The sequence below is a fragment of the Lepeophtheirus salmonis genome, chromosome 5 (genome assembly GCF_016086655.4).
Source record: "Lepeophtheirus salmonis chromosome 5, UVic_Lsal_1.4, whole genome shotgun sequence".
In the NCBI taxonomy this organism is placed as follows: domain Eukaryota; kingdom Metazoa; phylum Arthropoda; class Copepoda; order Siphonostomatoida; family Caligidae; genus Lepeophtheirus; species Lepeophtheirus salmonis.
In genome coordinates, this window is record NC_052135.2 from 31,028,015 (window position 1) to 31,055,211 (window position 27,197).

At 32.7% G+C, this 27,197-nt stretch overlaps 4 protein-coding genes across 7 annotated transcripts; 2 read left to right on the plus strand and 2 right to left on the minus strand.

Annotated features, from left to right (window-relative positions):
- Nucleotides 1-75: 75 nt before the first annotated feature.
- Nucleotides 76-1,807, minus strand: LOC121117450 (poly [ADP-ribose] polymerase 2). Its single transcript, XM_040711886.2, has one exon. The coding sequence runs from the start codon at nucleotides 1,805-1,807 to the stop codon at nucleotides 299-301; it is 1,509 nt and encodes a 502-aa protein (XP_040567820.1). The 3' UTR covers nucleotides 76-298.
- Nucleotides 1,808-2,094: 287 nt separating this feature from the next.
- On the plus strand, nucleotides 2,095-4,047 carry IntS11 (integrator complex subunit 11). Its single transcript, XM_040711883.2, has one exon. The coding sequence runs from the start codon at nucleotides 2,095-2,097 to the stop codon at nucleotides 3,910-3,912; it is 1,818 nt and encodes a 605-aa protein (XP_040567817.1). The 3' UTR covers nucleotides 3,913-4,047.
- Nucleotides 4,048-6,104: 2,057 nt separating this feature from the next.
- Nucleotides 6,105-24,149, plus strand: LOC121117449 (uncharacterized). 4 transcript variants are annotated; one of them, XR_011780172.1, is made up of 11 exons: nucleotides 6,156-6,635; nucleotides 6,801-7,038; nucleotides 11,170-13,629; nucleotides 16,708-16,928; nucleotides 17,076-17,200; nucleotides 20,583-20,766; nucleotides 20,826-21,027; nucleotides 21,081-22,758; nucleotides 23,233-23,487; nucleotides 23,549-23,618; nucleotides 23,688-24,149. XR_011780172.1 is itself a non-coding variant. In XM_071888581.1 (10 exons), the coding sequence occupies exons 3-10, from the start codon at nucleotides 13,354-13,356 to the stop codon at nucleotides 23,862-23,864; spliced, it is 1,683 nt and encodes a 560-aa protein (XP_071744682.1). In that variant the 5' UTR covers nucleotides 6,105-6,635; nucleotides 6,801-7,038; nucleotides 11,170-13,353; the 3' UTR covers nucleotides 23,865-24,149. The 4 variants fall into 4 exon arrangements, 2 of the variants coding, with proteins under 2 accessions (XP_071744682.1, XP_040567818.1); XM_071888581.1 differs by lacking the exon at nucleotides 23,233-23,487 and having other exon boundaries at nucleotides 6,105-6,635; nucleotides 21,081-21,508; XM_040711884.2 differs by lacking the exons at nucleotides 6,156-6,635; nucleotides 6,801-7,038; nucleotides 23,233-23,487 and adding an exon at nucleotides 9,164-9,458 and having other exon boundaries at nucleotides 21,081-21,508.
- On the minus strand, nucleotides 24,016-27,019 carry LOC121117447 (uncharacterized). The gene is made up of 2 exons (XM_040711882.2): nucleotides 26,873-27,019; nucleotides 24,016-26,611 (listed from the first exon to the last, which is right to left on the minus strand). The coding sequence occupies exons 1-2, from the start codon at nucleotides 26,921-26,923 to the stop codon at nucleotides 24,173-24,175; spliced, it is 2,490 nt and encodes an 829-aa protein (XP_040567816.1). The 5' UTR covers nucleotides 26,924-27,019; the 3' UTR covers nucleotides 24,016-24,172.
- Between the last annotated feature and the right edge of the window lie 178 nt (nucleotides 27,020-27,197).

Below are 27,197 nucleotides of genomic sequence, written 5' to 3' on the forward strand. Positions count from 1 at the left end.
CCATCGATCTCCATGTCTGGATATAAATGATTAAATTCTGATTAGTTGAAACAGCAATTTGAGATACCACGCTAATTATGTTAAGTTTTAATAATATATTTTCTATATCTTCGTATTAGTGCATTTGAAATAATTTTTTTGTTGTAAAAAATCGTAACTTATACGAGTTGCAACTTGTACACAAGAAACATACAATATATATATATTTTGCTATAATATTAATACCTAAGAACCTAAAATACAGAATACCAGTTCTCAATTCGAAAATACATACATATATACGTTTTTAATCTTAAGATTAGAAATTAAATTTGATCTGAGCTAAAAATTTCATTCGAATTTGATGAACGTCATAAACGACATATTCATTGTACTGTAGTGTATACCCATTTTTATTATTCACTCCAGTGTCCTCAGTGGGTCCTAAAGGAACTTTTGTACCATTAGATAAAGTTGTTTCATGACTGGGTGTAACTTTACCCAGGCCCTTGACACTATGTTTTCCCTTTGGTAATTTATTTGCATGTTCATCTGCTTCTACAAGCTCGTGACATTCTCCTAATGCAACTTCGCAAAGAAGTAATAGACCAGAGTTCTTGCTTGGCGTAGCAAAACAATAGTTGGCTGATTTACTTGATATATCTGCAAAATACACACCCTTTCCAAACATATATCCAGTAGAAGGGGCTTCAGGAGGAGCAATTTTTAGTCCTTGTCCTAAAATACCACCCCAATTTGATAGTCTAGAACCATGAAATAGTAACTGTCGATTACCAACATCCTTGAACTTGTGTCTTCCTTTCAATTCTTTCTCAACACAAAAAATTTGTTCAACATCCATGGAGTATTGATTGTGCGTAGATGCATGAGTAGATTGAATGTACTGCTCAACGATAGAAAATTCATCATCCTTCTCTGGGTCTAGAGGATTAAGAGTAATACCAAGGGCTTTGTATTTGGCTTCCAAGGGGTGAGACTCACTCATTTCTTTAAATATTTTATAAGACTGCCTCACATGTCCTAAAGTTTCCAATAAACGGATCTCATTTTGAAGCTGTTCGATGGATTTAATAATGGGTGGTACTCTCATGCCGAATTCATGAGGTATTTTTGTATAGTACTCATTTGAGGCATGTAGTGCATTGAGGCCACTAGAGATGCACTCAGCTACTTTTTTCAAGGCTCTATAACCTGCTTTTATTTGTGAATCCGTAAGTTTTCCTAAAGGAGCTCTATTTGCATCAAATTTTAAAGATGATGACAAATCTTGAGCCATGGAATTTAAATCTGATATCATTTCAATCAATTGGAGTATAGAAGGGTGAAGATCCGACTTTGGATGTTCAAGAGCAAGAAGCTTTTTCTGCTTTTTCATGGGAGGACCATCGGATTTTATATTTTTATCTTGAATTTGAGTTTGAATGAGATTATACTTTCGAGGATACTTAACAAATTTGGAGACTCCCCACTCATTGTGGGTTTTGTCGTAATACTTTTGTTTAAAGGTAGCAACGGCCTCAGATCTAGAACTTCCAAACGGCATTAATTGGGTTTGTCCATTGTAACCAACACGGCCCCAACGCCGCCAAACGTAAAATTCATTTCCTTGATCCACATTCCAAATTTGAAGTAAGTAAAATTTATTGGAATTATTCCCAATATCAGTCTGATGAAGAAGTACGTGATAAGGAATAGATGAATCGGACTCGACTACCACAATTTTTGCTCCCGCAGGTGAATCCCCGTCTAGAGGAGGCACGTTCTCAAGGCTTGCCTTCTCCTTTCGTTTCCTTTGACTTTTCAGCATTTTGCTACTAATCAAAATGAATTGTGAATACTAAAAAAGCGGGAAATGATTCGTGTTTGGTCTCATGAGTCATGACTCCTGAGTAGCCTATTCCTAGCTGGACAAAGTAATAACTAATAACTCGCAACCTCTTCCTTTCACTTAACTCCATTGGGGTTTGTAAATTAATGTGTAAGAGAGTCCTTGATTAGAGTTTTTTATACTTAATAGAGTTGATAATTGGAGTTGTGATGATCGAAGCTCTGGAAAGTGATTGACGTGATTGTGGATAAAGGAAGTGTCTGTAAATGACGGAAGAGATTCGAGTGACTCCTCTGGGAGCAGGACAAGATGTGGGTCGTAGCTGCCTTCTGGTTTCCATTGGAGGTAAGAATTTGATGCTGGACTGTGGGATGCACATGGGCTACAACGACGAACGGCGCTTTCCGGATTTTTCCTTTATCGAGGATACGCCTGGAGCTCCCCTCACGCCCCACCTGGATGCTGTCATTATTTCCCATTTCCACCTGGACCACTGCGGGGCTCTTCCTTACATGACGGAAATGGTGGGCTACTCCGGACCCATTTACATGACCCATCCCACCAAAGCCATTGCTCCCATTCTTCTTGAGGACATGAGGCGTGTTGCTGTGGAACGGAAGGGAGAATCCAACTTCTTCACTTCTGCTATGATTAAGGAGTGTATGAAAAAAGTAGTTGCCGTGCATTTGCATCAAGTGATCCGTGTGGATGAGTCCCTAGAAATCAAAGCCTACTATGCTGGACATGTGCTAGGAGCAGCAATGTTCCAAGTCAAGGTTGGAAACCGCTCCATCGTATATACAGGGGACTATAATATGACTCCAGATCGGCATCTAGGAGCAGCTTGGATTGATAAGTGTCGACCAGATTTACTTATTACTGAAAGCACATATGCTACTACGGTTCGGGACTCTAAACGTTGTCGTGAAAGAGATTTTTTAAAAAAAGTTCATGATTGTGTTGAAAGAGGTGGTAAAGTCCTTATTCCTGTTTTTGCCCTTGGAAGGGCACAAGAACTTTGTATTTTACTTGAAACCTATTGGGATCGAATGAATCTAAAGGTTCCTATATTTTTTTCAACGGGTCTTACAGAAAAAGCAACCAACTATTATAAAATGTTTATAACGTGGACAAACGAGAAGATAAGAAAAACCTTTGTTGAGAGAAATATGTTTGATTTCAAGTTCATCAAACCATTAGACAGGGCGTATATTCAAAACCCAGGTCCTATGGTTGTATTTGCCACACCTGGTATGTTGCATGGAGGACTCAGTTTAGCCATTTTTGAAGAATGGTGTACTAATGAACTCAATATGATAATTATGCCTGGCTACTGTGTTGCTGGAACAGTGGGACATAAGATTCTTAACGGCACTCGCAAGTTGGAGTTTTCAAAAGGAAAAACTGTTGAAGTCAAAATGAGTGTTCAATACATGAGTTTTAGTGCTCATGCTGACGCCAAAGGTATAATGCAACTCATATCATATTGTGAACCTAAAAATGTGATGCTTGTTCACGGGGAACAAGCAAAAATGGAATTTTTGAAAGCTAAAATCGAATCAGAGCATGGTGTACAGTGTTTTATGCCCGCAAATGGGGAAACAGCTACCATTTCTTGCCCAATCACACTTGAAGGCTGTGTTTCTTCATCCATTATTAAAAAAGAACATTTGAAATATGCTCTTAAACCTCCAGATCCCAAGCGAGCCCGGCTACTTCACGGTGTTATTGTCATGAAGGATGAAACCTTATCTATCCTTGATCCAGAAAAAATAGCTGAAGAGTTTGGTATTCAGTCACATACCATTCGATATACACTAAATGTTCCATTCAGAAATGAAGTCCAATCACCTCTCTCGGCTGTAGCTCAAAAACTTTACAATGCTATTTCTCGCGATCTTCCTGACGATTTTTCTATATCACTCTCTGACAAAGAAATATTTATATCTGAAACTGTAATCTGTAAGATCGAGAATGATGAGGGCAAAGTTGTGTCAAATGTTTCATTTTGCCATCAGGATGAACAGTTGGGGGAATTTGTTTTAAACATCGTGAGAAGTATCGCTGATAAATTCAAAGATTAATTGAAGTTCTCCAGAGGATTTTTGGTTACATACGAGTACAACAAATAGTGACTGGAGTGTTAATGATAAGTCTAATTAAAAGCTGTGGCATTATCTTATGTCTTATTTTTATAAGAAATAAAAAAAAATGTTTAATTTCAGCCTTAATACTTCATTTGAAATTTCTAATTGGATCCCTTAGTAATTAATTTAATGTTGATATTTTAACTACATAAAATGGACAAATTCTAGTAAATCTTCATTAAATTACTTTAGGATTAAAAAAAGACTGAACAACTTTATTGAATACTAATTGATGCAAATTATAAACTCTTTACATTTGAGTTAAATATAAGTAATAGCATAGAAAAAAAAATACTTTTGAGTAATGTGTACTAAAAATGGCTGGATTTGTAGATTTTTTTTTTTTTTTTTTGATAGATTTGAGACTAGAAAAGTAGGTAGGATTGCTTGAGAAAAATAGTTGATTATTTCCATTTAATTGTTAATTTTCAACCATAAGATTGTATAACGATGTAATAACATATCTTCGGGTCATATGTTTATAAATGTATTAAACATATGTATAAAAAAACTAGGCAATGAGAAATACATTTTTGAGGAAAAGAAAGATTTAAGTCCTTTAATTTGTTGGTCTCATTTTGATATCCAATAATTGACTATTTTCTTTAATATTAACTATCTTAAAACTTGTTTGTTAATGACCTATAAATGACCGACATCAACAATGATGGCGTCACGTGAAAATCTTATCTTATCCATTTTATCTCTCACCTTTAACTAATTACTTTGACTCTCACTAATAATGTTATTTGAGACATGTATATAATCAATTATAGTTAATCACTTTACCATATTAATGATTGACATAATTCTAATTTAATACATCATTTATTGTAAAAAAAAAAAAAATATATATAATATCCTTAACACTACCCTAATGGTTATCGATGAAATAAAAATCATATGTGATCTATAAATACGTTTTCAGGGCACTTTGACGGAAGCTACTTTGCCGAACAGACACATTACCAAAAGTAATAAAAATATATATTTGATGAATGATAAGGATTCATGCTGCAATACTTTGTAATTAATATTCCCTTTATGTTACACCAATTTTAATAAGATAAAATATTTAATTATGAAGATATTTTAAAAGTTGAGGCAAGAGAGTCGAATGAAATTCAATGGACAATGTGAATGAATCAATGATTTGGATTGAATGTGTTGAAGCTCCTAAATACCCAGGTCAATAGAAATACATATTTCTTTCAACATCTAAAGAACTATTACTGGTTTGTATTACAAGCGATTCCAAGCCATATGAATGTGGGGATACTTTAGAAAATTTGATTTCCGTAGTATTACTAACATATAAAGAAAATAGGCAAAATAACAAGGCATCATATTCAATTATATTAACAAGATAATTATATTGAATTCTATAATTATTATATTCTAGATAAATGACAAATTAAGATCTTATTGTTAGTTTATGCTTTTCATATGAGCATTTTATATTTATCCACTTATTTTTAATATTTTATTGATTTCTTTGCTATGCTGATGGTTATATTTATGTGAAAATGTATGTTATGAGTTATGACCTTTTTTTTTAATATTATTATTAAAAACAACTTTTAATTTTTTTTTTAAAGATAATTTTAGTACCGTAATCCTCGGAGGCTAACAATTTAGAGTTATAGTATAGTCTGATAAGATAATAAAGTGCTATTATAGATGTAGTTATGCAATTTTTTTTTATAAATTTGAACTTAACGCCTAAATTGAATCCACTGTGATGTTATCAACAAAAGCAAAAAAAATCTCTTGTCGATACACCTTATAACTTATATTAATATAGTCTCCTTGGTTAAAATTTACTTCATTAATATGAACAATTATGTTACACTCCTGTCCAGCACAAATAAGATATCCGTCTTATTCATTTATCCCCGTAGTAGTTGTTCAACAGGAATTTATGAGAATAATTCATTAATGGTGTTTTTTACTTAAACGGGTTCCGTGATTGGAGCTGGTTATCCTCCAGATATTATTGATAGTCATGAATCATGACTATCAATAATATCTGGACTATCATGACTCATGATGGATGAAAAAATGATTCACTTCAATTATTGGTTCATATAAATAATAATAACATATTGCAAGCAATTTCCCTTCTGCAGTTCTCCTCGCTCGCACTACATGACATCACACGGTTTCCCCAACTATTCTTTAAGACTGAATTATTATGATATCACCAGAAGATTGGAGGAACAAAACACATCATCGAGCGATTGACAATCAATGTTGATAAGTGAAATAAGTTGCTTTGATCTATTGAGAGATAGAGGATTCCCTTATTATTATAATTATCTATTTAATATTTGCACATTGTTTTTTATTACTTTATACTTATAAATAACAAAATTGCAATGACAACTTTTCAAGCATTACTAACAGAACTGAGAACTCAGTTTCAACACGAAAATGAGGAAATTAAGAATAAGATCAAGGATGTGGAAGAATCCCTGGAATGGAATGAAGTTCCTAGGGGAAGAGGAACTAAGGAATTTCGAATGCTTAATACAAGGGAGGCTAAATTAAAGACAATCCATACCCTACGTGAACAATTAATTAACAATGCTGACGAAATGGAAGAGTTTCAAAGAAAAATCCAGGAAATACTCGCCTATCCGGAGAATATGATGCCCAAGGTTGTTAATGATTTACTTTAAGTTGGTATAATAATATATTAAGATGTATATTTGATATTACAACAAATTATCTATTCAATTGATCTAGTCTAAAATCCAATAGTTGTAGTATATATTATACTAAATCATTATTCCTTTTTATATGTACATACTATCAATATGTAGTTGCAACGTGAGATCCAAACTTTTAAGAAGCATCTCCCGATTTATCGATTTCGGAGTCAAATCAAAGACACTGTTCAAAATTATGATGTGACTATTCTTGTTGCGGATACTGGATCAGGAAAATCCACATTATTGCCTCAATTCCTCCATGATCACAATGAAAAACATGTTATTTACTGCGCACAACCGCGAAGATTGGCTGCCAATGCTCTTGCTGATTATACAACGGACTGTTTAGGTAAGTAATGCTTCCGTGGGAAATTCTTAGTTAAAAGACAAACGTTGAACCGTAAAGTTATAAAATATTTTTTTGATGTCAAATTGTTCTTTCTTTCTTAACAATTACAAAAATTAATTTTGTCTTGAATTGTGGTTTTTATACGTTCTAGGACCGATACTAAGTATTATACGTTCTAGCTATATTTCATTATTTTCTTTGTTTTTCACGTTGGTACCTCGCTAACAAAACAAAAATTACCCTATGCATTTTGTTGTTAGGTGTGAATTCCCTCGTCTCACTTGATACGTCATGGCTATTTCATAATTGATTATTTTTGATAAATAAACGAAGTAATAACTAATAAGTTATTTAATTATATACTTATGCTCGTTTCCAAAAAGACAATAATACAATTTCTTATTGATCCCTTGTTGTCACGTCGTTACTTTTCTTGTATTACGCAACCTTTCCTCCAAAATGAAACAGAAAAATGGCCCGAAATCATCTGGTAGTTAGCCAAATAAGTCAATCATACCAAATGCTATTTATCTCTTGTGTACTACTAGACTATCACTGTCATATTATTTCTTCACCATTTTTAAAATGAATCATATATTATTAAAATCTACTTAGTATTTTATTCGATATTGTATTATAATATTACTTAGTAATATTTTATTAAAGGTGTAGTTGTACGTTATTAATTGTGTATGATAGCCAAACTTACTTCACAGAAATATTAAATTGCCTAATATATATCAATGACGAGGGTTCAACAAGAAATTGTATTCAGCCCTTCCAGCTTATCCCCTAATGATGCATTCGAACCTGAAACAATAAACTTATATGTAATAAAATTAGTATTATTAGACATGATGGATTATTCATAATAGGAAAGACTAATGGATTTACAAACAATCATAATATGAGAAAAGAGCATAATTCAATCATTGTTCCAACAGAATATAAACATCTAATACATTTATATAGTAATCATATATATGTTACCGCCAAAGTATGAAAATCCGGAATTATATATAATACCTTGGTAATGTACATAATGCCTGATGGTCTCAGGCAAACTATATACAGGGTTCGTAAGGAAAACGTGGACTGAATGACTGATTTTAGAAAAATTTCAATAATTTTGTTTTTGATAAAATTCGATTGAATACACATTTTGTCGGAATTGGTAATATGGAGAATGCATTTTTGTTTCCTTGAATGTTGTCATTATTATTTAACTCCTAATTAGTGAACTTCCTTTCCTACTACATTAAACTATATTAAAAATCCGATTGAACATTCTTGTGTGCTCATAAAAGACGGATTTGTTGCAGAGTTATAATTGGAAGTCTTCTTGGACTCAGAGTAAAATGGGAGATTGACAGCGGAGATCTTCTAGCTAATTTCCTTGTTTATATCCCTTTCTCCTCCTTCCCTTGTCACAGCTGATTGTAGCTGATCTAATGAAACGTCATTTTCAGGGCTACAATGTTGATTTTCGGGTTTTTTTTTAACTTTCCCATTCTAAACTGAATTTTCATTATTATTCTTTATTTATTTCCTTTTCCCTCGTCACAGTTGATTGTAGATAATCTCCTCTACAACATTCTTCCAATTGTCAGGTTTAACATGTTGATTTTATTGTTTCTTAATTTTTTAACTTGTCCAAAATGCTCCGATTCGTACCACTGATTATAATGTAGGAGCAAAGTTATTATTGACCTCCTCGCTCAAAAACAGTTTGCGGAGCCAGGCCAGTGACTACGAAGATTTATTTCGTAGTTGTAGCTTGTTGTAAAATTTTTGTCAAAATTGTCAATGATTTCACATCGTTACATTTATTGTATCACGTAAACTTCCATACGTGAAAAGAAACAAAAAAAACCAAAAAACTCAAAATCAGTTGGTACTTAGACAATTCTGTGCCAACTTCATAATTTTGACTCAAGTTCAACACTATAAACAAATGTACTAAAGAATAAAATACGTAGAAGAAAAAAGTTAACTCATCGTCATGTTGATGACTATGAGTTAACTGTTTTCTTCTTCTATAAAGCCTTGCTAAACACGTCGTTACCTTTATTGTATCTCACAATCTTTCCTCTGAAAAGAAACCGAAAAAAGGCCAAAATTAGTTAGTGCTTATCAAAATCTTCCCAACTATAGAGTTTTTACTCTATAGTTGTAGGGATTGTTTACTACATCGTTACCTTTATTCTATCACTTAATTTTCCCTCTGAATAAGAAAAAAGGCCCAAAATCATTTGGTTGTTTGCCAATTCTTCTCAATTATGGAATTATAATTCAACCATTGTATGGAATTGTTCACAGCTTAACCGGAGCTGATTCTAATTTAACCAATCAACGTTCAGAAGACTGACCAGGACGAAAGAAGCAAAAACATCGACAGTTGAACAACAGAATACTATATTGTAGCTATATTTTTGTGTTTTTGAGATAAAGCCGTATTACAGCTTATAAATAATTAATTATAATTAAACCAATCAACATTTTAAACACTGATTAAAGGAAAAGATGCAGAAATATCAACAGTTAACCACAAAATAAACTGTGTATTTTTGTGTGATTGAGGTAACGCAGGGGCGTCCGCAGGATTATATATATATATTTTTTCCATAATTACCTTTTTTTAATGAAATCATTTTTTTTTCTTAACCTTTTTTTAGAAAATAAATCCTTAAATTGATTTGGAGAGGCTGATTTTTTTTTTAATTTCTCGATTTGGAGGAGATATAGCTTCTTCAACCCCTCCCCCCTGCAGACGCCCCTGTTACGCTGTGATTTGTCAATAAGTCTACGTGGGGCAGGTGATTGAGTGGTAAGACTTTTCACTACCATGTCTAAATTTTAGTGACCTACGCTTTATATTTATAAAATTATTTTAAAAATAAACTAGCGCGAACACGTTATCTTAAAGAAAACCAATGAAAAATTTAAAAAAAATCAAATATATTTAGTTTGTTCATGTTAAAATTCTTAACTAAAACTATCTATTATAAACTATAAATCTATAATAGTAAAAATTTCTATTGTAAAACCTCCTTGTATAAAACATTTTTTGTTATTTTCTGTCCATTTGAAGTAAATATAATCAATTCTGACCCCCTTTTTGACACTCTTAAAAATTCCATATATGACCATGTGAAAATACTAATTTTGGTAAATATACGATAATATATTCAAATATTAAGATCAATTCGCCTATCCTCTTCTTCCCTTATCTATTTACTTAATTTCCCTTTTTAATTCGTATTTAATGTACGTTTTCCTTTTGCCGTTAGTACAATCATTCGTTTATTTGATTTTAATTTTTTAGTGCATTTTCGAATCGAGAACCCATACCTTAAAAAACTTTGAGACACGGGAAGTCTGTGTTGTTTTATGAAAAAAAATTAAATCAACTTATTACCTAAAAAAACTTGCAGGAATCTGATCGTATCAGAATGAAACATACGTATGTAACTCAGAATTCCGAACAACTTTTATTTTATGGCTATATTTGTCTCCGTTTTTGATGTTTTTATCATTGTTTTGCCAAATGGGATGAACGGAAAAAGTACAAACATAAATTATTTTAAACTTTTTTTAAAATAGGCTAATTTAAAATTTATTTAGTAAATAAATTATATTTTTTTATTGGAAAATGAAATTACAAATTTTAGTTAAATTAAAAAACAACAACTATGATTTGGTGTGTTTTTACGAAAATAAATTTCGAATTTCTAATATTTTTCTTCTAATTTGGGGTTTGCTCTTACTTTTGATGCCCTATAAGATATTTATAACAAAAAGAGGGGCAATTTGGGGACTGTTTTGATGTTACTTCTTTAGTGACGGCCACAAAATCATATCTGCCCCCCTCTGTCAATTTTTTTAAACATGATTTTTTACCCCTTTATGAAAATCAAAAAGTTAAAACAATGAAAAATCGTTTCAGAACAAAATTAGTGACATGCCTGTAAACTTACTATAATAAACTATCATGATAAAAAAGTTTTTCTGAATGGATTTGGTAAAAATGATTGAGTGCTATCCTTTTCAACTCTTCCTTGAGTATATACATATGCCTCCGAAGGGGAAACATTATGTAATTGAATAATTCATATATTTTTCTTTTATTAGATGTTGAAAATGTTGTCGCTGTTGATTATTCATCTTGGGATACGACTTATAAACTTGGAACCTCCCGAATAGTCTACACTACTAACTTCGGGTTGCTACACAAGTGGAGGAAGGATAAATATTTAAGTGATGTGGATATAGTTGTGATAGATGAAGCACATGAAAGAAACCTTGCGACAGATCTCTTATTGGGAATCATGAAAGAAGTCATCACGGCGAAATATACTCGAAATAATCCCATAAAATTGGTCATAATGTCAGCAACTATCGATCCGTCTATTTTTTATAACTTTTTTGCACATGATACTACACGTGTAAAGAATCTGTCAATTCCAGGAAAAACTTTCCCTATTGATATAATTTACAATAATGAGCCAATATCAGATAATCCTAAGGAATATTTGGAAAGAACGTTGAAGAAGATAAAAGAGATTGTGCACGAAAATGAAGTTGGAGATATATTGGCTTTTTTAGCAACTCCTGCTGAGATCGACGAATGTGTAGATAATTTAGTAGACCATTTTCAAAAAATGGAAAGAAATATAAAGGCGTATCCACTTCATGGAAATGTGGAGTCTGAAACGCAAAGGGCTCTATTTAAAAAAGATTTGAATATAAATGAACAAAGGGTCATTCTGGCAACTAAAATAGCAGAGACGTCCGTTACTCTACCTGATATTTCGTTTGTCGTTGATTCAGGAAGGCAAAAAGAGTATATTTATGATTTGATTAAAAACATTGGTGAGCTATCATTGTGTAGGATATCCAAAAGTTCAGGAATACAGAGAGCAGGACGAGCTGGAAGAGTTGGACCGGGTGTCTGCTACAGACTATACACTTTGAAAGATTTCGACGATTTCGTCTCATGTCAGTCTCCTCAGATTAAATGTTTACCCTTGGATGAGTCACTTCTTTCTTTATTTGACCTTGGATTTTCTTCCCCTTCATCATTTCATTTTATAGATCCTCCAGATCCTGCTGCAATTAAAGTTGGAATTACCTCATTAGTATCTCTAAATGCTTTAGATGAAATTAAAACTGTTGAAGAAGGTAATGTTTCCTATCAACTTACGACTATTGGGCATAAAATGGCAAAGTTTAATATTGATCCTCGCCTTTCTCATTTAATTGTTAATACGATTGAATTGGAAAGAGACTATATTTATGAAATACTAGTGATTTGTGGTATGGTCTCTTTTGGAGGAAATATATTTTATCGTTACGGGAACATCGAAGCTGCTGATATTCAAAAGTTAAAATTTTGTCATCCGTCTGGGGATTTTATAACTATGCTTGAAGCTTATAAAAGATGGATTATAGTGCCTAATAATGAACAAGGAGTATGGTCAAAGAAAAATTTCGTAAGTCCCAAGGCATTGCATTCTGTACGAAAATTTGTCTCTCGCTCTATCAAGCAAATTGAAAAAACCTATCGTTCCTATAATTTTGCTAACCTCAAGTCTCTTAACTTTAATCATACTAATTGCTACGATACAATTCTAAAATTAATTTATAATTCCTTCAAAAGATCCGTCGGAATTTTTGCTGGTCATTACAAAACGGGATATTTGTCTCCGGTGACATGTGAAAAAATGGTACTTCACGGTAGCTCAAGTATGAATAAGTTATCTTGTGAACTTCCTCAGTATATTTGTTTTGATAAAGTCATGACGACCACAAAAACATTCATTTTTCATGCATCTGCCGTTAAACCAGAATGGATCGAGGATAAGGATTCCCTCTATACTCAATTCGTTAAGTCAAGTATGGTTGAGCACTATACAGACTTTCCAAAACTGGGTAGTAAATTTTTACGCTATAAAATCATCAGAAATATAAAGTCTGAGACTCCACGACTCCAGGAATATATTAAGAATAACTCTCTCGTAAAACAAGTGACTAGCTTTTATGATATATATGTCCATATAGAGCGTGGTCAGATAGATGTATGTTGTCATCCAGAAAATAAATCTATTCTTATAACCTTATTGAACGAAATTATTGAATATAATGTTCAAATGGCCAAGTCTGAGCGTATGGAAATTCCTGTCTATGGAACTAAAATATTTATGAATCTTGGCGTCTTTGGTATAGTTAGTGAAATTACGATCCCTGGCAATTTCCTTTCTATTAAACTACCACTCTATCGTCGTACTTCGGGCGAGGTGAAAAAAATATGTAAAAATGGTCACAAGTTTGAAATCTATGCCACGTTTTCAACTAAATACCCGTAATCCACATGAGCCAGAACTTTTTTTTACTGCAGTTGATGATGCCAAGAAAGCATTTGAATTAATATCTGAAATCTCTTCAGAGTTAAAGCCACGATGGGCTCAAAATAAGTCAAATAGTGGATCTTTATCCATTCGTATTTATTTGAAACTGAATCAATTTTCTTTTGATTTTGGTGAAGATGTAATAAAGAAAATTCAATATATTCTTGGGGATTCCTTGAAGCAGGTATGTACATTTAATAATTTTATTTGTCAAAAAAAAAAAAAATATCCAGTAGAGCATGAGCAGACTAAAAAATATATATTATCCGCAATGTGTCGTTACATTATTAAATTTAGTAATAAATAGATTTAGGATTTGTGAGCAATCGCTCTATCACTCAAAAAATTGGTTACTTTAACCTTTTTGAGATAAGCGGCTTATTTTGCCTTTTTTTGTGTGAAAATTACTCATTTTTTAGAACTGGTGTGAAATAAATATAGCAAAATTGGATTTTAGTTAGATTACACAATAGTATTTGATGATTCTTTGATTATATTTTTGGAGGGAAAATCCACCTGCAAAAAAACATTCTTTCATTGGACTGTGAAACATAGCAACTGTTCGAATAGAAGAAGTGATAATAGCTTCTACGTTATTAACCATCATTAGACATGATTGGTTATTCATAAAAGAAAAAGCCTCATGGATTGACAAACAAGCATAATATGAGCCCAGAGCATTGTTTAAGGGTTGGGAACAACCAGAACTAGCTTAAAGGGGCCCTTTAGGGTTTATATGAAGTAATAGATTTCGGTTATATTTAACAAATGAAATGAATTACAGTTAAATGTGGGGCTAATGAATTTGTTGAGGGATGTAAACTATATTTTAAATAACAAAAAATAGCTGAAAGGGGACCTTCGGTTTATTTAAAGTAAGAGTCTTTGGTTGGTTTGGGCTCTGAGTTATGTCCATCAATTGAGAAGAGTTCCATCTAAATTCCAATAGAAAACAAACATTTAATTATAGTTTTATTTTCAACATATTTTTATTTAGAAAATTCCAAGGGAACAGGAATTTTAACCAAAAATAAACAATAACCATGTATAAACTTAATTTGTTTATATATTAAGGGGAAATATCCTTGAAGCAGAAATGGCTTTAAGGCAAAATGTCCCAAGGAAAAATAATATAAAGTTTAAAAGAGTATTTAAAAGCATTAAATATACATTTATTTATACACTATACATATTATATTACGGTGTTGATACGTTTTTGAGCTGAGCCACCCTAGGCTCATAAAACCGTGCAATATATTTAAACAAATATGTTTTCATATAAAAATACAGTAAAATTGACATGTTTGCGATAATGATTGATTTTTTTATATCTAGAGCATTAGTTCTCAAACGGGGGTACTTTAGATTTTGAATAAATATTTTACAAGTGGTACATGACTAAAACTAAAAATGCTTTGGTCTAGTTATGTGGTATCTGGCTGGAAAAAAAAAAACTAACAAGGGGTAAAGTATTTGTACTGTTTATACATTTTTCTTTTTCTGGGGTCAAATACATAGGCAGAGTTTGAAATTTATACTAGAGGGGGAGGGGGCAATTATTATAGCGAAGTTATAATTGTAAAGCCTTATTTGACTTAGAAAAAATTTGTAGATTGACAGCAGAGTAATTCTTGCAATTGTCCTTGTTTATTTGTCTTCTCCTTCTCCACCTACCTTGTCATAAATGCCTCTGGCTGATGTAATGAAAAGTGGTGACAGCTAAGCTGCTCTCCCCTAAAACATTCTTCAAATTGTCAGGCTGACCATTTTGATTTTCGGTTTCCTTTATGCCAAAAAAAATACATGATTTTCATCATAGGTTATCTTCCATATTAATGAAACAAAGTTTGTCTGTTCGTCAACCCCTAATAACTCCGGACAGTTCTGGTAACTACCGCTTGTAATATGCAATATGCTCTAGCTATAACATCACTTTGGCGGCTCTCTTTAGCAAACGTGGGCACTTAGGGAGTTTATCTTTTTTTTGTTAGATAGATTGTTTAAACTTGCAGCAGTTAAAAAAAAAAATAGAATCAATTAACGAATTTGTTGTCCCAAATATTTCATAAAGGAACTGAGACCTCCTTAAAAAATCAACGGCAGGAGCAACAACAGAAAAATAGCTCGAACTCTGGGACCAAGCGAGACGTTCGATCGCAAGGTTAGGAGGGAATTTGAGACCTCTAATGGGGATTTCGAAGCAATAGCAATGTGGGCTGAGGTCAAAGTGACTATATGATAATTTTGACGACTTCAACTTTTGGCATTCAAACTCGACGGATCTGAATCCGATGATATTTTTTTAGGACACGATCGAACGACAAACCAATTGAACTCTTGCAACACCAAAGAGGAACTTATAAGTCGGATCAAGAAGGAATTCCAGGATTTGCGCAGAATCCAAGTGGCAAAGGCCTGCTCACGCTTTCAGCCTCTTATAGAGACTGTATTTGAGGCTGGAGGTGATTTTATTGAATAAAATATATCAAGCTTTCAGAATCAGATTTTATTTTTTAAATCTGATAACTGGTTGGAGAGAAAATTGCATTTGAAAAAATATACTTTTGCGGCACAGATAGCTTGCGCACCCGGTATTTGTTCAATTATAATATTACAATATTTTCTCTGCATAATGCTACTATAAATAGCATATACTCTATAGCAGTAATACATTTTCTTGTATCCAAAATCATATTACAGACAGGGATGGTAACACGACAAAAAATATATCTTTATACTTTAGTTTATATGCCAAAATGATTTATTCTTAAGTCCTCCAATCAAGTCGAGTTCTTAATATTTTTGATTTATTTTTTTAGTGTTCTCCTATGATGATTAATTCATGTTAAGATACAGTGAGTTAGAAAGTATCTGATTAATTAGTTAAGAGTATGATAATGCAATGCATTATATTATTATTATATTGACATAATTAAAAAGTCTATTTTCTTTATTTTTTATTTATTAATGAACAGCCATGGCCGAAATGACTGTAAATCAAGTGTCTCAAGATTCTCAAAAAAAAAAGTTAAATCAAAAGTACCTGTAAATAGGTTCTTCTAAAAAATTCTTATAAAATATTTTTTTATGGCTTGGATCAAAGATATGGGTCTAAGTTTCACTAAATGTCTCAAAACATAAAAAATATGAAATTTAAGTTTTTTAGTCGTTTTTTTTTCGTTTGATTTGAGGCAATGTGGCGTTTTAAATTTTCTCAATTTCATAATTTAATTCCAATATCTTTTTAAATTACGTTTTTCAGAACGTTGAATTATCAGTTGTAGATAATGCTAGATATGAGGGAAGAACTGACGTTTTAATAGAAGCTTATAGTGTGGACTTTGCTAATGCAGTTATGGAAAAAATAAAAACTTCAATCTTATCTCCCAATTTTCGTCGTTTCAATGTTTGTATTAAAAGCTCTTGGATTGTCCCGAATAAAGTAGTATCATTGCTACAGATAGAAATAACTAAATTATTTAAGTAAGTCCAGTTTTAAATTATATCTTAATTAATGCAAAAATAACTTGATAGACACAATTAACTTCTTTTGAGTTTATTTTGTAATTACACAAATCGCAGATTGACAAATTATGTGATCCGTGTGACTAAATAATATATCTATTATAGATCGGACTGTAAATTTGATCCAAGAGAGCGAAACACAAGAGTGGAAGTTTTCAAAAAACATTTGTCATTTCCTTTGAAGCAGGATGATTTATGGAATGAGGAGGAGTGCTCTTCATTACTCCAAGGTAAGGTGGATATAATCTATACAGAGCCATTAGTAGATCAACAAAAAAGTGACCAAAAACGTCTGTTCGCTTAAGGAGGAAAATTCCTTGCCTATGTAAAAAAAGAATTCCCTTTCAAAATGTCACTTATGGAGATACCACAAATAACCTCTCACTTCCAATGGCACTGCTAGGACAGATAATATTTCTTAATTATATAAAGGAGTATTTATTATTTATAACAAATAAGTTAATTTACAAACTGACTAAATTTCTAGATCAGTGGTTCCTAACCAGGGATCATCGGAGCTCTTATGGTCCGAGGAACATCCTCAAGGGCTCTGAATGATGACATGAACTATAAATGCATCATTCATAAAAATATGTTTGACCAAAAAATGTTATAGAGCTTCAAAGTGATGAAAAGGTTGGGAATCGTTGTAGTAGATACATGATTTCATCTTGCTATACGTTAGACTGATTTGATTTTTCGACATGCTTCGAATATGCAATAAATCGATTAATTGCGCGATAAATTTAAATGAGAGATAATTTTTTACCGTCTACAATAAATTCCATCCGCACCCTTTAAAGTAACTGGATATCAAATGTTTTTAATCCGGTGTTGGTATTTCTTACTCGGAATCTGCAAGACTAAAGAAGCTACAGATTTGTATATGGCCTGTTGAATCATCTGCTTTCAGTCATATTTTGTTGTTGTTAGTTTGCACTTTTTGTTACACAAATGTCCTTATTGGTAGTTTTGCCTGTATGTCTGAGCCTAATGCTTATTATTTGTTGAAGTGCAATCTGTTTACATCCTATTTATTTAGTGTTTAAATTGTATTTTTTGTTTTTTGTTGTGCTTGATCTTTATTCAAGAACAATTTTGGTGTAGATAATTTTATTTATTGTTTTTGAAGGTTTTGTTAATTGATTATGGATATTTTCAATGTCTTCCAGATGTCCAGTTCCAGTGATCTCTAAAAATATAAGTTTATTGATCTTGGGAAGGGTGTACTTCGGTTATTATGCCATTATCATTACGTAAGTTCAAAATGGTATCATAACGGCAATATTATTGCTTATCGCAATAATTTATTGGTCAATTAATCAAACAGACAAATGTGTTATCGTGACAGGCCTAATGCCATCTTTAGGTAGCACATCTTTTTCAAAGTTTGAAAGGAGAAGAACGTTATTTATTTTCCCCAATAAGGATTAAAATGCAGCATTAATAATTATGATAGACATTATTGCAACCCTATCAAAAACATAAACAAAGATAGAGTAACAAAAGAAAATTCTGAACTTTCCTTTCTGAAAATGTAAAAAAAAACAACGATGTGCGCTATGGGGGGGATTATCAAATTTTCCTAACTTTTTTCCCTTTTTTGTACCACTTTAGAAAAAAAAAAAACTAACTTTTCAAATACTTTCTATAATTTGAAAAAATGTCTTAGTATCTATATTGACTCAGTAAAAAGTTTTTGTGTTTTTTTATATTTTGATCAAGATGAATCTTGAAAGACAATGCATAGGTCATTTTCATATCCTGTGACACATTTTCCGCACTAGCCGTAATCGAAATTCGTGATAAGTTTTACAATAAAACCGTTCTACTGTACGTGAATAAATTGAGATCAGAAAGATAATTGTTCCCAACCATAAATACTCTTGGCAAGTATAGCGGTAGGATTATTTTTCATCAAATGAATGTCCTAATCTAATTAATAGTTGCTTTAAGAGTTTGTATGTTTGAAAACAATTACAAACAACGTAGGGATTTTCTTCTAATCAATGATTGTATCAACCCGGAAAAAAAGAGCCATGGCTAAAACTGCTGAAGATCAGTTTACTATTTTATAAATAGCTCATATGAATTGGTTTTTTTACAATTGAGGAAAATTATAGATATTTTGGTACTTGTGATTCTTCTCTGTTTTTAAATGCATTGTATTCTCTTTTCACATGAAATACCCGTGTTTAAGAAGGACCCTCAAATTAAAAAAATCATAAAATTAGACATTAATTGGATTAAGTTTCCTCTTTTTCGGTAAAAAGTTCGCTAGCTAGAAGGAAAAAATGTGAAACGCTGTTGTGACTTTATTTCTTTACTGATTTTATTAAAATTTTGACAAAAATCAACATTATAACATAAATTTGACATTCAATCAATAAAATTGCTGTTAGCTTGGACCATACGTTCACAACGTACTCTGAAACGACGTACTTTTTATTGACCGTCCCACTACGTAAAGTCCTGAATACCCTCCCTATCACATCTCTTCAGGAATATTGTGGTGCTGTGATTGAAAATCTGTTCAAAATTCCCCCCGTCAAAATAATCTAAAGGGTTCAAGTCCGGCGATTTAGTGGGCCAAGACCTCAGGAGGGCGTACATCTCATTCTCAGAATCAAGAAAATTTAGTGTTCTGTTGCTAGTGTGACAGGGTGCTCCGTCTTGATACCAGATTCAAAGTCGGTCTTTCATGATGCTGCGGATTCAGGGAAAGACTTTGGTGTGCAGAACACTGATGTAGACCTTCAGGCCCTGCTTGAAGATGAAGGCTGCAACGTGACTTAAGCTGCTAACAACGCCAAGAACCATAACTTACTGTTGGTACTTGACTTTCATGATCCTTGGGACGTTATAAGATTTTTTTCCTCAACCATCTATTGTTCCACGAGTTATGATTCTGGGTTTGACATAAATGTTTCTCATCTAAGAAGAACCAGATATGATCTTTGACGAGAGGTGTCTGTTTTAGCTTGATCAAAGCCTTGTTTCGGTAACCCTTTTTGTCCCTGTTTGATGGGGTCAGAAGCTGTCTCTTGCAAAATACATAGCTTTAGTACTGTAGGTATTCATTGATCACACGATGGACAGTTAAATAGAGCGCTACGTCGACGCTGTCAGGGTTCTTTTCATTTTTTTGTTTATTTTCCTCAAGAAAGTAGGACTTCGGACGATTTTGGCCACTTGCAGTTGAAAAAGATTTTTGGGGAATCAACCTCAGTGTGTCCTCACCAACCTACTCGACACGTTTTCTGAATTTTTTGATAGGAATCGAGTAGTGCACCCGACCGCTTTAGCCAAAAACGTGTTACGTGTTGTCTACTTTCCCTTTCAAATTGTACAAAGAACAAAAAAGTGCACAACGTTTTAGTTCCTGATTAAAAGTAGACGGCGGTAAATTTAATCGTAAGGAAGCATTATGAGCAACTGAAGTGGTAGAGTGATATTCGTACCGGACCTACTCTCTATTAGTGTGTGCTTGTATTAAAACCGGTTCATAGGCGATGGGATGAGGCTAAAGAAAAATGCGAACTTTTAAAACAACTACCCTTTATTTATTTTATTCATATGTAATTATTTATTTTCTTTCTCTGCTATATTCAGGTGTCCCCTTTAGCAGAGCAGATGTCCCTGTTTTGTTTCATTGTTATTCACACAAAGAAGATTTAGGAACAATTGAAAAAAACTGCGAAGTTGCTATAGTCGAAAACACTGTTTCTAAAGATTACTCCCTTCGAATTTTTGGTTATCCAAGTGCTACTGAGAAGGCAATAGAAGAAATTGAAAGGTCTATGATTAATCCTTACTATTTGAATTATAATTTACATTATTATACACTATTTACAGATGTTTGGATAATCTGCAAATCATCAACACTGATATCTCTTTTGATAAGTGCAAAGGCCGGGCTGGGGTACTGCTTCAGTTCCTCAAAATATATGGAACAAATCTATTCAAACTTAAAAATAACAAAGGAATTACTTCTGTTGATATTAAATTGTCAGAGAGAGTTATACGTATCTGTGGGGAGAAACAAGTTATACCAAAGGTAGGTGTCATGTGATTATTAGACTATTATAATTGAATTTGAAATATATGTAGATTGAAGCTGAAATTCAAAAAGTGATAGATAATTGTCCAGACATTGAAAATATTGATGAAGACGATGTTTGCAGTATTTGCTACCTTGTTCCTGAAAGAAATGACATGTATAGATTTGACTTGTGTGGACATCTTGTGTGTCATCACGAATGTTTGAAATTGCTAATGTCTACTTCCGAATTCCCTTTGGTTTGTCCAAGGGAAGAATGTGACGTTGGTATAACGGTTCAAGATATGTGTGTTGCTTTTAACATTGGAAATCAGGTCAAAAGGGCATTTGCGCAAAACTGTTTTAATCATTTCATGGCGAACAATACACAGAATTATTCTCATTGCCCTACAATCAATTGTGGTGGTGTTTACAAAATCACAAATGAATCTAAAAATAAACTAACATGTTTAGAGTGCTTTAAGGATATCTGTACCAGGTATGTGAATTGTTCCAATGGTAAATATTATGTTGTACGTATATATATAATATATGTCCCAGCAAACATTTTGTTGGTATTTGTTGGCATTTTGTTGGCGAGCCATATTCAAGTTATGAGTTGGCATGTCTGTATAGCGGTTTTACACTTGCTGATGCTTTTGTTTGATAATTATTTTTATCGGGGTCTCAAAAATTAGTTTTTAAAAATGAATCGACCGTGTTTTTAATTTACAAATAATATGAATCGACTCCAAAAAAAAGCCATATTAGTTGAGCCCCCTACTTAGAGTTATATAAAATATAACCTGCCCGTATGTAAAGATAAACGAAATAAACCTTTACAATTTGCAGAATGTTTGGGTGTAGAGCAGCTAGGCATTTATGACGTTTCATAAGATTAGCTACAGAAAGGAAATTAATACAAATTCCTCCCTGTATCTTACAAGGACATAGCAAGAATGACTCGTATGTCGATTCTCAATTCTATTCCAGCGAGGTTTTACACTTATAACCAAGGCTCGACTTGGCTAGTAAAAATCCAGTCGGTCTATTACAAGGTGTCCTTTATCTAGCCCGTTTAGCCAAGTACCTTAAATATCGCATATACACAGGTAATTTTGGTCTCAAATCTGGAGTATTAACTTGTGTCAACGTCTCATACGTCCAATAAACATTTAAAACATATATTATGGATAAAATTACTCACCAAAACTGGAGGTGGTTCGGTCTAGGTCCAAGCTCGAATCCCCACCGTCGAACCTCATTTTACCAAGCCCGAACCTTCCAGACATACATTTATTTATCATGTAAAATAATTACTTTCTAACTAATTGTTGACGCCATCTTTGATTTGATACCTTATGAAAAATAAGTTGACGATGACGTTATTGATTATTTGTAAGTGTTACACTTACATATGAGAAGAGATGGGTATTTCGGCAACTTCAACTCTCTTCTAGATTGGTTTAAAGACAAATTTTCAGGGAAGAAATGAGCAAACGAAGAGCTGCCGAAGAATATAGTTAAGAATTGATCAAACTGTATGAAAATGAAGATACAAAATTCCAAATTACAGATAAAATCCCTTCCTCAAATACTTTATATAAATCTTCGATTTTGTGGAGTTAATTTGACGGAGAAATTAGCTCTCAAGAGAGAGAGCAAATATCAAAACCCACTTATCACAAAATTGATACAAAAATTACTTTGACATTCCATTAAGCCTATAACTTGAAATCCTCTTCAGGGGTGACTCTATAAAAGACAAAAGAATTTTTTTTTTGAAAACAATAGCTATTCACAAAATATTTCTAAAATTTAATTTTTGGAAAAAAAAATTTCAAAATTTAATTTCCAGTATTAAATTTTTTTAGAAAAAATCTATAGCTAATTAAAAAAATTGATTTTTTTGGAAAAAAAATTAGTAAATGAAATTTCAAATATTAAACTTTCGGGAAAAAAATTTAATAAATTCACAGCATTCTCAAAAAATTATTATTTTTTTCTTTTAATTGCAAAAATTCAAAACAATTCACAAAAAGTAAAAATTTTTGAGACTAAATTTTATATATTTCAATTATTGTAAAAAAAATTCAAAAATTCCCTGCTGTTCACAAAAAATTTCAAAACTCCATAGCAATTCACAAAAAAAATTTATAAAATCTCTGGCTGTTATCAAAAAAAATTTACCTCTATTTTCACATAAAAAATTTTCATCCTCAGCAAAAAAAATTTCTAGTAAGAAGAAAAAAAAATCTTTATTTTTTTTTGGGGGGGAGAGGGGTACAGCCCCTCCAGCCCACCACTTACCGACGCCTCCGGATTTATCTTCATTTTTGGATCTTCTAATTGCTCTCAGCCCATTTGATGATAGCTATGCTGGTCTTCTCCATAACATTCTTCAAATTGTCAGGATTACCATGTTATTTGTCGGTCAAGTTTTATACAACTCAAACTCTAGCCCTACTTTTTTGAAAGGCATTTGTATTTTTTTAATATTTCTCATTTCTAAATTATTCAATTATATGTAATTTATTAGGTGTAAAGTCGAATATCATGAGTACCTAACCTGTGAGATGTTCCAAAGAGGTGAAAAAAATGATCTAGAGGTAAGGAGGAGTTAAGTTATTAATTAATGAGTAAAACATTTTTATATCTGTATTTATGATACTACTCAGGAATTGAGACAAAAAGGCGTATTAAGACCTTGCCCTGAATGTAAAGCTCCTATTGAGAAGAACGGAGGTTGCTCAACAGTAATTTGTAAATGCGGTACAGGTTTTAACTTTTATGGAACGGAAAACTATCTATCCGAACCAGCTGTGTATAACCCGATTCGTCCTGTACCAAGATGATGCTTTAAAAAAATTATATATATCATTGATGTTTTTGTAGAAGTTTGGCTCAATGATATGAATATAATGAAAACTCCAATTTTATTAAATGAAATCTTTTATCAAAGTATGTACATTATTTAATATGTTACTAGTCGCGTAACGCAAATAATTTCAAGATGTTTTTTGTATTTATCCATCATTATTAAATAAGCTCCAATTTTAGAAATATTGAAGAGAAAGTGTCAAAATTCTAATTATGTAATAATAATAATAATAAAAAAAGACACCATTATAACGACAAAATATTTTGTTTATTTGATCCAATGCTATTCAAAGCCTTTATCCTTGATTAACTGAAGCAATATTTTTCTAAGTCCAGCTAATTTTGACTTTGGATCCTTTAGAGCTAATGAGTCGATTTTGATTTTGGCTTGAATGCAACACTCTTCTTTCTCATCATCCTCTTTTCCACACTGCTTTAGTATTCGCAGAAGTTGAGCAATCTGTCTGTTGTTTTTGTCGAAACAGTATTTCATTTGTACATATTGCTGTTTGTCCTGAGGTGGAGAGGGAGCTGCTGTAGTTTGAGTCTTTGAGGTGGTTGTTGGTGCTATATATGTAGTTGTGGATTTGGTGCTGGTCGTGCTGGTGCTTGATGATAATGTGACCCTTTGAATCCTTCCATCTGAATCTCCATTGATTACAGCCTCTGTAATTGAGGAAGCTGTGCTAGAGAGAGAGCTTTTGTCTCTCTCATTTTGCATCTTGGAGATATCAAGATCCTTATTCGGACCATTTCGATCATTCCTCAGAATGGCGTTGAGTATTACTTTTCTACAGATTCTCACAAATCCCGGCTTTTTCTTTATCAATCGCTTAAGGCTAGATCCAGTACATAATTGCAAAACCTTTGATGAATAAATATTTTCTTGGGAATTTTTTATTGGTGTGGGAGGGGCTTTTGTTACTTTACTTGAACTCGGAGCTCCAGTATTTATATCTTTTGACGGTGGGGCTTTGTTATACATCAACTGAGCCAGGGAAAGCTGAGGAGATGAAGTGTGGGAAGCTGTGAGAGTAGTTGGAGTTGACTTGAAAGTGATCCACGCGTCCGGGGTTGTTATAGCAGCTGGCTCTGAGGGTTTTGCAGGTGTACCTTGAGAAAGTGTAGGTTCTCTACTTTGATCTAAAGTTGATGTTGTGATCAATGGAGTTGTTAATGTTGTCTGAGTTATCGTTGTTAGTCTTGATGTTGGGATCTTGGTCGTCGCCAGTGCTGCCTTAATTGTTGTTGGCTCTGATGTAGTTGTGTTGGTAGATTTCCATGTATTTTGGGCTATTGTTATTGGTTCTGATGTTGTTATAGTAGACTTCCATGTACTTTGGGATATTGTTGCAGACTCTGATGTAGTTGTGATGGTAGACTTCCATGTACTTTGAGCTATTGTCATTGGTTCTGATGTTGTTGTTATAGTAGACTTCCATTTACTTTGGGCTATTGTTGCTGATTCTGATGTAGTTGTGATGGTAGACTTCCATGTACTTGGAGCTATTGTTGTTGTCCCCAGAGTTCTAGATGTATCCCATGTTGGGGATTTTGAGGAAGTAGTACTAACAGTAGTGACTACTGTACTCTTGACAGGCGCAGTCGATGTGGGTTGCTTTAGCGTAGTAACGATGTTATTTTTCAACATACTATAAATCGTCGATTTAATTGTAGAAGTCATTGTTGAATCAGGTGTTGCATATGCTGTTGTGAAGGTGTTAGTATAAGCACTTGGAGAAGTAGTCGATAATGTTAAATGGACCGAGCTGGAATCCTTTTCCAAGCCTGGTTGTTGGGTAGATGTTAAAGGGGAAATATCTTTTGAGGTAATTGTTGTTGTTGCCAACAAATCATGTGCAGTCAGATTGGAAATGCTGTGTTTCTGATTGTTGATTTCATCTGAAAATTGAGTCAATATATCTTCTGTACTTTTGTTGATCTCAAAATTTGATTCGTCAGACAAAAGCTGTTCAATAGGGAGTAAATCATCCTCTGAATTTAATATTTCATTTTCATTTATTTCGTCTGTGAATGTAAGTGCAAACTTATCTTGAGTATTCTTTTCCCGATTAGCAATAATCTCATAGCAATCTAGCTTGGAAACAATGCTTGACATTTGTAGTTCTGTCATGTGTTTGACAAAGTCCTTGTTATTTTCGAAGAAGGATCCATCATTATCTCTTGAATGAAGATTAAATCCAAGAGACTCCAGCATTTCAGAAACTCTTTTATTAGTAAAAGAAAGGGCTTTATAGAATTCATTAAATTTCCTCTCCAGAATTAATTTTACTTGGTCCTCAAATTCAGTGGTACATGCAGTCATACCCAACGCATATCCATCATCAAAGGAAAGGGTATATACCCTATCCACATTTTTGAAAATCGGCTTTAATTTATCATTTACGAAGCAGCCCATTTTTGCCAGACTTTCCTCTAATCTTCCGAGTTCCGGGGTCTCAAAGCTCTCCGAGTTACTATTAGTGCATTCCTCCTTATTTTTCTTGTATATATCCAAATAGGACTCCAACTCCATCGATCCTAATTCTTTATTTGCTTCAAGAAGCTTTTGTGTTAAGTAAAGGGTATCATTTGCGAGAAATCGTTGTATATCTCGTGATAAAACCCGCGTGGATAGTCCTCGGATAGTGTTTACATTTTCTAAAATAGAAGAACTCCAAACTCCTTCCATTTGGAAAGCAGTGTGTGACTCTCGAATCAACTTTCGGTACAGATTGAGTAAAATATAAAAAGATATGATAAATATTTTCATGTTGGTTACAAAATATATATAGGTATTTATAATTATTTTATTTCCACAATTAACTTGGTTGATATCTTTACTTTAGACAATGAAAGACTTAAAAGAATAGAAAAACTAATGCTTTATACATAAACTACTGTCAATAACAAAAAGAAATCGAGGTGGAATTAATTTGGAGTAACTAATTAAGATTTAATTAAATCTTAAAAGCTTTCATACCTGTCCATACACCAGAATGATGAGGAATGGATGTCGTTTGAAGAGCAACATCCTTACTATAATTGGGATGTTTGATTTCTGATCTCAAGAATTGGAACTTGTATACTAAACTCCTTCAATGAAAAGATATACATTATTATAACTTCATTAGAGAGAGTATGTACCTTGTTTCTATATGTAAATAATTATTCAGGGTATGCGATATTGATTGAGAAATAGCTAATCGAACGTGCTCATTGGAGAGTGAATCCTTCATCTCAAGAAATCATAACGGATTATAATCAAACCCTGATTTATCTTCGCGTTTTAAATATCTAGAGTAAGT

What these genes read in the sequence shown, in the direction of transcription:
- IntS11 (XM_040711883.2), top strand. Translation starts at nt 2,095, where the DNA reads ATGACGGAAGAGATTCGAGTGACTCCTCTGGGAGCAGGACAAGATGTG.
- LOC121117447 (XM_040711882.2), bottom strand. Translation starts at nt 26,923, where the DNA reads ATGTTGCTCTTCAAACGACATCCATTCCTCATCATTCTGGTGTATGGA. An exon ending in TCATTCTGGTGTATGGACAG is followed by an intron (nt 26,612 to 26,872) that starts GTATGAAAGCTT and finishes CTGTACCGAAAG; the next exon opens with TTGATTCGAGAGTCACACAC.
- LOC121117449 (XM_071888581.1), top strand. Translation starts at nt 13,354, where the DNA reads ATGGTCACAAGTTTGAAATCTATGCCACGTTTTCAACTAAATACCCGT. An exon ending in GTGCTCTTCATTACTCCAAG is followed by an intron (nt 17,201 to 20,582) that starts GTAAGGTGGATA and finishes TGCTATATTCAG; the next exon opens with GTGTCCCCTTTAGCAGAGCA. An exon ending in AGAAACAAGTTATACCAAAG is followed by an intron (nt 21,028 to 21,080) that starts GTAGGTGTCATG and finishes AAATATATGTAG; the next exon opens with ATTGAAGCTGAAATTCAAAA.
- LOC121117450 (XM_040711886.2), bottom strand. Translation starts at nt 1,807, where the DNA reads ATGCTGAAAAGTCAAAGGAAACGAAAGGAGAAGGCAAGCCTTGAGAAC.